An 11,505-nucleotide genomic window follows, 5' to 3' on the forward strand; every position below is an offset into this window, starting at 1 on the left:
AAAAATTGTTTTCCAAATATTACTTTTTCAACAGAAAATTTAATGTTGCAGAAGAATGTATGCCAGTAAAGAAAGCATCATATAACGACATTTTTTTTAAACAAAGGCTGGTGGGTTTTGCATGAATAAAAAAAGAAGCTAGTGGAACAGTCAAAGTCTACAGAAGAATTCGTTTCTTTATAAAAGTGCACAAATTGTAGAAATTTTAATTTACTTATTTTTGAAGCTATCTTTGCTTTACAGCATTTCTTACATGTGCCTAAGACTTTTGCACAGTATTATACAATATACTATATACAGTCATGTGAAAAAGAAAAAAAAAGTACACCCCATGGAAATTGTTGTCTTTTTTTTTTTTTTGTTTACATATTCAGACAAGCAAGTATTTGATCGTCTTTGAAACAGTGCCTAATAAAGTTGATATACATGAACAAAACCACAAGGAAAAATAGCTTTTTTCAACCATTTATTCAACAGAAATATCAATAGATTTGTTCCATGGAAAAAGTAAGTACACCCTTGGCCTCAGAAGATAGTATTGCCCCCTTTAGCAGAAATAACTTCTTGTAGGCATTTTGCATCATTGTCCATGCAATATTCTTTCAGTTGAAAGATGTTTGAGGGTTTTCTTGCATGTTCTGCCCGTTTCAACAACATTCCCGCACAACATTTCTATAGGATTCAAATCCGGGCTTCGACTTGGCCATTCCATAATCCTCCATTTCTTCTAGCAGTGGATTTTCTAGTGTGCTTAAGATCCTTTTGTGCTTATTATCCTGTTGATAACACTTTTGGTTGAACTTCAACTTTCGGACAGATGGCCACACATTATCTTCAAGCACTCTTTGATGATATGCATAGTTGAATCAATGAATGCAAACTGTCCAGTCCCTGAGACAGTGAAGCAACCCCAAAACATAACATTTCCACCACCATCCTTCACAGTTGGTATGAGGTGCTTCTCCTGAAAAGCTGGCTTTGGTCTGCGCCAGACATGTCTGCTGTTACTGTGGCCAAACAACTCTATCTTTGATTCGTCTGTCCAGAACACATTATTCCAAAAGGCCTGGTCTTTTCCATATGCTCATTGGCAAAGTGTAGATTTGCTGTAATGTTCTTTTTTAGAAAGAAAGGCTTTTTCCTGCCATGCCTCCCATGCAGGTTACTAGCCTTACTAGCAGATCCTATGATGAAATTTTGGGGTTCTTGGAGACTTCTTTTTGCATCAGATGGTCTGCTCTTGGGCTGAATTTGCTGGGACGTCCAGTCCTGGAGAAATTGGAAGTCGTTTCAAATTTGTGCCATTTGTAGATGATTTTCCTTACAGTGGAATGGCATATTTCAAATAATTTGGAAATCTTTTTAAATCCCTCGCCAGACTCATAGGCATCCACAACCTTTTTCTGAAGGCCTTATAGAACTCCTTAGATTTTTGCATGATGACACCACACACCTCAATAACAAAAGGAACACCAGACACTAGATATGAGACGGTTTTAAATAAGACAGGTTCCACCTGCAGTCCCTAAGCAGGTTCTAATCACTGGAATCCAATCTTGAACACCTGATTCTATTTTTATGGAAGGTGTGATAAATGTAGGGGTATACTTACTTTTTCCATGTGACTGATCTGTTTTTTTTGTTCATTTAATTTGTGAAAATTACTACAAACTGGCACTTTTGTGTGTTGAGTTTATCAATTTTATTAATAGGCACTGTTTCAAAGAGGATCAAATATGTCCAAATATGTCAAAAGAACCAACAATTTCCATGGGGGGTACTTATTTTTTCACATGACTGTATATATGCAATATAGTGTGTGTGTGTGTGTGTGTATGTATATACACACACAGAGTGGGGGAAATAAGTATTGAACTCGTCAACATTTTTTTCAGTAAATATATTTCCAATGTGGTTATTCACATGAAATTTTCCCCAGATATCAGTATTAACTCCACAAATCCACAAATAAAAAGAATTCACAACATTACAGTCCATAAATAAAGTTATGTTTAATAAAGTGGAATGACACGGGAAAAAATAGTATTGAACACGCTAAGAAAAAGCAGTTCTCCAAGGCAAAGAATCAGCTGAAATCCATAAGTAATTATACCCCCTATCTGTGCAAATTAATATCAGCTGGGTTAGTAAATTGATGGTCTATAAAAAGGCTTTTCATTACCAAGATGTCACACAAGAAACATCTCATGATGGATAAAAGCAAAGAGTTCTCCCAAGACATTCACAACCTTATTGTTGTGAAACATATTGATGGAGTCAGTTACAGAGTATTTCAAAACTTCTGAATCTTTCAGTAAGCACCATTGGGGCCATTATCCTCAAGTGGAAGCAACATCACTCCGTCATCAACCGGCCACGCACAGGAGCTCCTCACAAGATTTCTGACCAGGCAGTCAGAAGAATAGTCAGAAGAGTAGCCCAAGAGTCAAGGACCACTCGGAAAGAGCTCCAGAAACACTTGGAGGCAGCAGGTGCCATCGTCACAGAGAAAACAATAGGCAATGCACTCCACTGCTCACACTCACCACGCAAGACTCCATTACTAAAGAAAAGGCATGTCAAAGTTCGTTTAAAGTTTGCTACAACTCATATGGACAAGTCTATGAAATACTGGGAGAGTGTAGTCTGATCAGACGAGAGCAAAATTTAACTTTTTGGTTGTCGTACTACACACCATGTTTGGAGAAGAAATGGCACTGCACATCACCCTAAAAACACTACACCAACAGTGAAGTTTGGAGGTGAAGCATCATGGTGTGGGGCTGTTTTTCATCACATGGTACTGGCAGACTTCATATAATTGAAGGAACAATGAATGGAGCCCTTTACCGGGAGATTCTTGAGAAGAATCTGCTGCCATCCACCAGGATGATGATGAGACGTGGGTGGACCTTCCAGATGGACAACGATCCAAAACATACAGCAAAGGAAACTCTCAATTGGTTTCAGAGAAAGAACAAACCCAGTCAATCACCTGACTCGAATCCAATTGAACAAGATTTAAAGACAATATGTTTAGAAGAGGGCGCACATGGTTAGCACGTTCGCCTCACACCTCCAGGGTCTGGGGTTCGAGTCCCGCCGGGGCCATGTGTGTGCGGAGTTTGCATGTTCTCCCTGTGCTGCGGGGGTTTCCTCCGGGTACTCCAGTTTCCTCCCCCAGTCCAAAGACATGCACGGTAGGCTGATTCTAAAGGCGTGTCTAAAGTGTCCGTAGTGTATGAATGGGTGTGTGAATGTGTATGTGAGTGTGCCCTGCGATGGATTGGCACCCTGTCCAGGGTGTACCCCGCCTTATGCCCGATGCTCCCTGGTATAGGCTCCAGGTTCCCCGTGACCCTGAAAGAAGTAAGCGGTAAGTGGATGGATGTTTAGAAGAATGGACCAAAATCACACCTGAATACTGCGGCCCATTGATTTCTTCATACAGGAAGTGTCTTGAAGCTGCCATTACAAACAAAGACTTCTCCACTAAGTATTAAATACATTTCAGTTAGTGTGTTCAATACTTTTTTCCTGCGTCATTCCTCTTTATTATACATAACTTCATTTATTGACTTTAATGTTAGGATTTCTTGAGTTAATACCAAAATCTGGTGAAAATTTAATGTGAATAACCTCATTGGTAATATATTTACTGAAAAAAAATGTTGACTCATCCAATACTTATTTCCCCTTGTGTATGCGTGTGTATGTATATATATATATTTACACATATATAAAATATATATATATATATATATATATATATATATGTACACATACATATATATACATATATACATATATACACATACATATAGGTGCACTCTCCTGTCGAGTCGGTCACCATGTCTCCTGTTGAGCGGACGGCAGCGTGGGTGCTGAATAATGGCCAGTATGAGGAGGACGAGGAGGATGGCCAGAGCAAGAAGGAAAGCAAGCATGTGGAGAAGGTACCTGTCAAGGCATCAAGAAACTGCTCCAATAAAAAAAAACTGAAAACTGAGTTTTTCAGATATGCCAACTAGGCATGACTTTCACAAAAGAATGTTTACTTAGTACTATGACACTAAACGGACTCTACAGTAAATCATCAATCACTAGAATTTCTACCCCTATATGTATGAAAATGTATATTTAATATTTTCCTTTCCTTCTTACCATATTCTTTATACATGATCACTCGTAGTATGAGCAAGAGATCTCAAAGCTGAAAGAGCGGCTGCGTGTGTCTGGCCGTCGCTTAGAAGAGTATGAACGCCGGCTTGCGGCACAAGAGCAGCAAATGCAGAGGCTGCTGCTGGAGTACAAGTCTCGCCTGGAGGACAGTGAGGAGCGCCTGCGGCGGCAACAGGATGAGAAGGACAGCCAAATGAAGAGCATTATCTGCAGGTATGTGTGTGTGTGTGTGTATACTAAAAGCAATGCAAAGTGCATGTCAAACTCTGTTTCTACCTGGGCCACTCTGGCATATGTATTTACCCTCAAAGGGCATTAAAAATATGTATTTTGCAAAGACTTTGTCACACCTGGGTGCTCATTTATCAAAGTGTGCATAGAAGAAGGCTGTACATTTGTGTACAGTTGATAAATGAGACTACAGGTGAATGTGATGATCCTCCAGGTTTTAATCAGTTTTAATATCTGATTTAATATCAGTTAATCTTTAGTTTTAATATTTAGTTTTGTGTCATAGTGGTGATGTAAACTGCATTCTTTAATGGATGTAGCACTTCCATAAAAGTCGTCACTTTTTATTTCATTCGATTCCAACTTTTATGATATATTTGTAGGTAGCTACACTAACACTGAAAATAAAAACATAAATACTAGGAGTTAATGCAGTTGTGCACATGCTACTGCTAGAACCTTTAAATTTGGGTTCATTATGTTGTGTTAATTCTGCTTTAATGTGGATCCTCTGGTACTGATAAGTTTCTGCAGGTTAAATTAGTCTGACACCTGTGCTTTATACAATATAATATGGTCTGACTATATTTTTGTTTTTTGTTCTCATATTGAAATTCATTTTCTTGTGATCTTGTGGCATTTACCTCAATTCTCATTTTAAGAATTTATTAGCATGCAACAAACATGTCCATACGTCTGCTTATTGCTTATGGTGTACTGTCTTCCTTTGGCACAACAGGTTAATGGCAGTGGAGGAGGAGTTGAAGAGAGACCATGCAGAGATGCAGGCGGTTATAGATGCAAAGCAGAAGATCATAGATGCACAGGTACGACAAGGCCAAATCACAACTCATGTACACTCGTCTGCAGTTTCTGTGTATTGTGTTCTATTTTATTTATGTATAATTCTGAATCTTTGGCTATGAGAATAAAACCTGTGACCTGTGGATTAGTGCAGTAAAGACAGGAGCAGTGTGTTCATCTGTGGCCTTGAGAGAGGCTGTTGACTGGCTTGTTGTAACTTGTGTCCCACTAAACTGCAGGTCTCTAAAGGAGCTGAGGTTATACAAGCAGGCAAGTATGAGCAGTGAACTCTGAACTCTGGAGCTGCTGCAGGACAGCTATGCTTGTGTGAGCGCCACCAAAACCCAACACCCATGCCTGGCTACAACTTCAGTTTTTTGTTTTGAGGTTTTAACCCCAACCCCCGAGTGCAAGAGTGAATATACAGTAGAGTTTTGCATTGAGGAAAGAAATAGGGAAGCAGTATGGTGACAGATTCAAAAAGACTTCAGTTCTCAATTCAGTAATAACAATTCAGTTTTATTTGAATAGCACTTTAACAGTGGAAATTGTCAGAAGGCAGCTTTACAAAAATGTATACATTCCAGATTTACATTTTAAATGTATAAATGTATCACTAATGAGCAACGTCTGGCTTGCTCGTTAGGGATAAATGTATAAAGTTTGAGCTGACATGAAGAAACCTTGTGAGGAGCCAGATTCAAATGGGAACCCATCTGGGTGACACCGTATAGTGCAATTGTCGATAATTTCCATCTTATAACTGTATAATACGTATGTAGTCAAAAACTGTAATTGTGTTAACAGGAACTTATGAATATGAGTCATTTTTCAATTAGTTATAATTTTAACTTGAAGTCTATTTTGTTGACGTTATCAACTGCTAATAACTTCTGATGGAGACTTGAGAGCAAAACTGTTCTTAGCATTTGCAGTCCTAAGGCTATCCAAGGAAGAACATGCACAGCCATCTTTATGGTTTTTCTGTGGTACCATCCACAGTAATCTCATTGATCTTTAGGCTGTCCATGTGAGCCATGCTCAGAAGCGAGTGATTTTCAGGTGGTGAGAACTCCAACCAGAGGTAAGGCATCGGGATGGATCAGGCAGGTCCAGAGAGCAGAAGGTTTAAGTATCACTGGTATCTCGGGAGTAGCATTTGTTGCTTGACAGATTGAGAGAGACACAGAGAGAAAGAGAGAGAGAGAGAAATACAGATGAGTAGGTATAAGCACGGACTCTGGCAATACTAGCTATGACCGCATAACTAAAAGGGACAGCCAGAAGGTAATACAAACAGGCTGTTCCATACCTGTGGGGCTTTGTAAGAGAAAGCTCTTCCCCATGCTGTAGCCTTCACTATTTGAGGTACCAACAAAGAGCCTGCACCTTTTAATCAAAGTAGGTGTGACAAATCATAAAACACCAAACGTTCACTCAGGTACTGCGGCACGAGACCATTCAGTGCTTTATAGGTCAATCGTTGTATTTTAGAATCAATACAAAAAAATCAGTCAACTAAGACGTGCACCAGGAGAGGGCTGCTCCCTTAACTCCACCAACATGTTCTAGTCTATCAAGTAGACTAAATAAGGGTGTCAAAATCTGCACTAAGGTCAAGCAACACAAGCAAGGAGACACAACCCTGATCAGAGACTAGCGGTAGGTAAGCCAGGTCGCTGGTTAAACTGATCTTTAACCAGTGCTGTCTCTGTGCTAAATCCTGCCTGTTACATTTCAGGAATGTTATTCCTATGTAGGTACGAGCGTAGCTGATGCAACCTTTTCTAGGAATCTAGAGATAAAGGGAGGTTTATAGTTGGACAGCTGACAGAGGATGAGGTCAGGTTTTTCAATCTGGTGTTTGATAACTACTAGTTTAATGGATTTAGGTACATAGCCAGTGCTAAGGAAAGAATTGATTATTTTTCGAAGAGGTTTGATTGCTGCTGGAATTATATGTTTGAAGAAATAGTAGGTAGACTAGTAAAGAAGTTTATGATTTTGATGAGGAAATTAGTTAAATTAGTTTGGTCTCTAGAAGGGGAGTTAAACCTTCTAATGGCTGATCTGATATGGTTATATTGTTGTCTACATGTTTAGTTATCAAATTGTCTGCCGTTAAATTAACAGTCGTAATGATTTGCCTCGTATTTTTCATTTTGTCATTGAAAAAATTCATGAAGTCATCACAACTACATGTTGATGGTGTGCACGCATCCACGGTGGTCCTATTCCTTGTTAATTTTGCTACAGTATAAAATTAAGAATCCAGGATTATTCTTGTTATCTTCTATTAGGGTGGAGAGATCTGTTGATCTAACAGTACTAAGAGCTTTTCTGTAACTCAGGAGATCGGTCTGGCAAAATGGACTAATGAGGACTAATGAAGACTAATGAAGTCTCGAGAGCAAAGTGTGGCCAATCCCAACTCCCTGCCATTAATGAGAGATTTTGACCTTCTTTGGGGTGCTTTACATCCAGTTCATTGTGTTTGCGCTCATTTCATGACAGTCTGACAATGTTTAAGTAATAAATGTGAGAGTTCACTGGGCGTAGCGGAGAGGGCGGCATGGCTTTCGGGGATTATTCTCCTGATCTAGGCTTATTCCATTACTTAGTCTTACTCTGTCTGAGTATTGATGCGTACTTTGTTGTAACTATTTGATTGTGAATCTCACATCCTAATAAAACGCTGATATTGAGGAATGTGTGTTGAATGGGGTGCTCTTAGTAGTTTCACTAGCTGTTGTGTGTGAGTGTGTGAGAGCTTGAGCTTTGGCTGCTTTCCCAGAGTACCCCCATCCTGCCTCTTCCAGCCCCCTCTGCCCAGTTTTCTGTCATTTCCTTGGCTCTTGTTCTTCATTTTTATGTTTAATTTTTATGTTTTTTATGTTTACACGTTATGTTTAGATCCGTTTCACTGAGTTCACTACAGGTGGTAATCAGACTTTGTAGCATGCTTTGTGCTGGACAAAGATATTTTTCTTTCAGTTGTTTTTCGGTCATTAAAATACATTTGTTTTAGAATACAGTTCTTTTAATAAATGCACCAAGGCTGTGGCCAAACACTGCTACTTGCCATTCCAGTCATTATTTAGCTTATTCATTTTGTGATTAAAAGGTATGTGTTTACTTTTCCTTGTCTTGTGTCTGTAGGGACTGACATGTCTGTGTCTCTGTCTGTGTGTTTTGCAGGAAAAGCGGATCAGCTCCCTTGATGCAGCTAATTCGCGCCTCATGAGCGCCCTCACTCAGGTCAAAGAGCGCTACAGCATGCACAACCTTCGCAACGGCATCTCACCCACTAATCCCACTAAGCTCTCCATCACAGAGAATGGAGAGTTCAAGAACAGCAGCTGCTGATCAGGACGTTCGCACTTGTCGAACTGTGCTAGTCCATGCTCAGACACAGGATCACTAACACCAGTTAGACTTTGGACTGAGATGCAGTGTTGGTGGCCATGTTCTCTGACTACTACATAAAATCTTATGCAAGGAATGTCTGGTTACAATGTATATAGATTGTATCTTGCATTGGGCTTGTACAGAAAGGAGTCAATCATTTTAGAAGAGTTTTAAATTGGTTTAGAGATGTACTGTTATACTGCGTCAGTGATTTTATGTTTTAAATACTGATAATACCATACATGAGGGTTAAGATTGCAGTCTAAAAGATTTTTAAGTATTGTGAAACTAAGATATATATGATATGATATATTGAGGATATGTACATATCAGATAATGGAACTGTTTTTAAAATAAAATAAGAAAAAAAGAAAGATGCCATGAAAGCACATAGAAGAGGTTTTTGTAGCTCTTACTCATGTGGACAAACAAACAGAAGGCAGTTTTATGCACTCGATTTTATAACTCAAGTTTTCCATGTTTTTGATCTCCAATTTGAACTGCTTTATTTGAACTCAGGTTGGGTTTTGTTGTTGTTGTTGTTGTTGTTGTTTGCTTTAATATTATCTGATTTAAGTTCAGGTTCAGAAGACAAACTGGCTGACTGTTTTTTTTTATTTTTATTTGGGGGGGGTCACATCAGCTTTACACCAATGAAATAACAAAAAGTCACCAATAATTTGTGACTGAAAATGACAGAAATATATTTGTTTCATGCTATACTATATGGCTAAGACTTTGTGGACACCTGACCATCACACCCATGTGTGCTTTTTGAACTTCCCAGTCTAGTTTTTCCCCCTTTGCTGTTACAATACCTCCACTCTTCTCTGAAGGCCTTCCACTAGATTTTGGAGCGTGGCTGTAAGGATTTTCTCATTCAGCCACAAGATCATTAGTGAGGACAGGCATTGATGTCGGTGGAGGAGGCCTGAGACACAATCAGTGTTCCAGTTCATCCCAAGGGTGGGTTGAAGTCAAGCCTTTGTGCAGGTCACCAGAGTTCCTCCACTACCAACTTGGCAAACCATGTCTTCATGGAGCTCATTTTGTGCGCAGGGGCATCGTCATGCTGGAACATGTTTGGGCCTCTTGGTTCCACTGAAATGAAAATTTAATGCTACAGCATACAGAGGCATTCTATACAATTATGTGTTTCCAACTTAGTGGCAATAGTTTGGGCAAGAACCATGTATGGGTGTGATGGTCAGGTGTCCACATACTTTTTGGCCATGTAGTGTATTAAGTATGTTTTCAGCTTTATCCCTCTGGTGTAAATTTACACTTAGTGCAGTCTAGAGTGTTGATGCATCACCAGTGTTTCCCATTCATAGCCTAATAAATACATCGTCAGTCCTAACTAATCCACTCTCAACGTCCTGCTTCTTTATACAGTGGCTCGGACAGATATTCTGTCAGATCATCAGTTTCTTTCAAAGCCCTGCTCTTTTACAATCTTATTTCATGTTTGCCAATGACTACTGTTTATCCACACTGTTTTGCCATTATGGCCTCACTCTGATGTAAACAATATTTTGTAGCACAGAGACGCTGAATTTTTGCCGTTGTCACTGTTCTGTAACATTATAACAAGATTGTGAGGAATAAAGATGGTTGACACTCCATTTCAGCCTTCCTATTTTAAAACTGAGTTTGAATGAAATGAGGTGCTGTAGCATGGTTTTCCAAAACCACTGAATTCCCTCCTTATTTCAGGTCAATTCTGATCACAAATTGAGTGTAAAGAAATTCCACCAAACCTGTTAGTTAATTATTTTTATCATTGCTATTTTCTGAAGTTATTACATAGAGTCTATTTTTCAGTGTTCTTTCAGATTTGTTTTGTTTATTTATCTTCTGTTATACAGTGGGGGAAATAAGTATTGAATACATCAACATTTTTTTCAGTAAATATATTTCCAGTGGTTATTCACATGAAATTTTCCCCAGACATCAGTATTAACTCAAGTAATCAGGAAATATAAAGAATTCACAACGTTAAAGTCCATAAATAAAGTTATGAGTAATAAAGAGGAATGACACGGGGAAAAAGTATTGAACACGCTAAGAAAAAGCAGTTCTCCAAGGCAAGGAACCAGCTGAAATCTGTAAGTAATTATACCTCCTATCTGTGCAAATTAATATCAGCTGGGTTAGTAAATTGATGGTCTATAAAAAGGGTTTTTGTTACCAGGGTGTCACACAAGAAACATCTCATGATGGGTAAAAGCAAAGAGCTCTCCCAAGACCTTCACAACCTTATTGTTGCGAAACATATTGATGGAATCGGATACAGACGTATTTCAAAACTTCTGAAATTTTCCAGTAAGCACCGTTGGGGCCGTTATCCTCAAGTGGAAGCAACATCACTCCGTCATCAACCGGCCACGCACAGGAGCTCCTCACAAGATTTCTGACCAGGGAGTCAGAGGAATAGTCAGAAGAGTAGCCCAAGAGCCAAGGACCACTCGGAAAGAGCTCCAGAAACACTTGGAGGCAGCAGGTACCATCGTCACAGAGAAAACAATAGGCAATGCACTCCACTGCTCATGCTCACCCCGCAAGACTCCATTACTAAAGAAAAGGCATGTCAAAGCTCGTTTAAAGTTTGCTACAACTCATTTGGACAAGCCTATGAAATACTGGGAGAGTGTAGTCTGGTCAGACGAGAGCAGAATTGAACTTTTGGTTGTGATACTACACACCATGTTTGGAGAAGAAATGGCACTGCACATCACCCTAAAAATACTACAGCAACAGTGAAGTTTGGAGATGAAGCATCATGGTGTGGGGCTGTTTTTCATCACATGGTACTGGCAGACTTCATATAATGTGAAAAATGAAAAAAAAAAAAAAATCTAGCTATAAACTCATGACTAC

General features: G+C 39.2%; 1 protein-coding gene across 8 annotated transcripts in view; it reads left to right on the forward strand.

The window, feature by feature from the left end:
• rasal2 (RAS protein activator like 2) overlaps nt 1-10,250 on the forward strand; it is an 87,252-nt gene extending 77,002 nt beyond the window's left edge. For 7 of the 8 annotated variants that reach the window (XM_053627994.1, XM_053627992.1, XM_053627991.1 and 4 more), the window contains 4 exons: nt 3,825-3,956; nt 4,193-4,395; nt 5,153-5,240; nt 8,416-10,250. In XM_053627994.1, coding sequence (XP_053483969.1) covers nt 3,825-3,956; nt 4,193-4,395; nt 5,153-5,240; nt 8,416-8,583 — 591 coding nt within the window. In that variant the 3' untranslated portion in view covers nt 8,584-10,250. Of the gene's footprint in view, nt 1-3,824; nt 3,957-4,192; nt 4,396-5,152; nt 5,241-5,456; nt 5,488-8,415 lie in introns of all 8 variants that reach the window. The other variant, XM_053627993.1, reaches the window with a different exon arrangement.
• Nucleotides 10,251-11,505: the final 1,255 nt, after the last annotated feature.

This window comes from Ictalurus furcatus, chromosome 7 (assembly GCF_023375685.1).
Source record: "Ictalurus furcatus strain D&B chromosome 7, Billie_1.0, whole genome shotgun sequence".
Taxonomy (NCBI): Eukaryota; Metazoa; Chordata; class Actinopteri; order Siluriformes; family Ictaluridae; genus Ictalurus; species Ictalurus furcatus.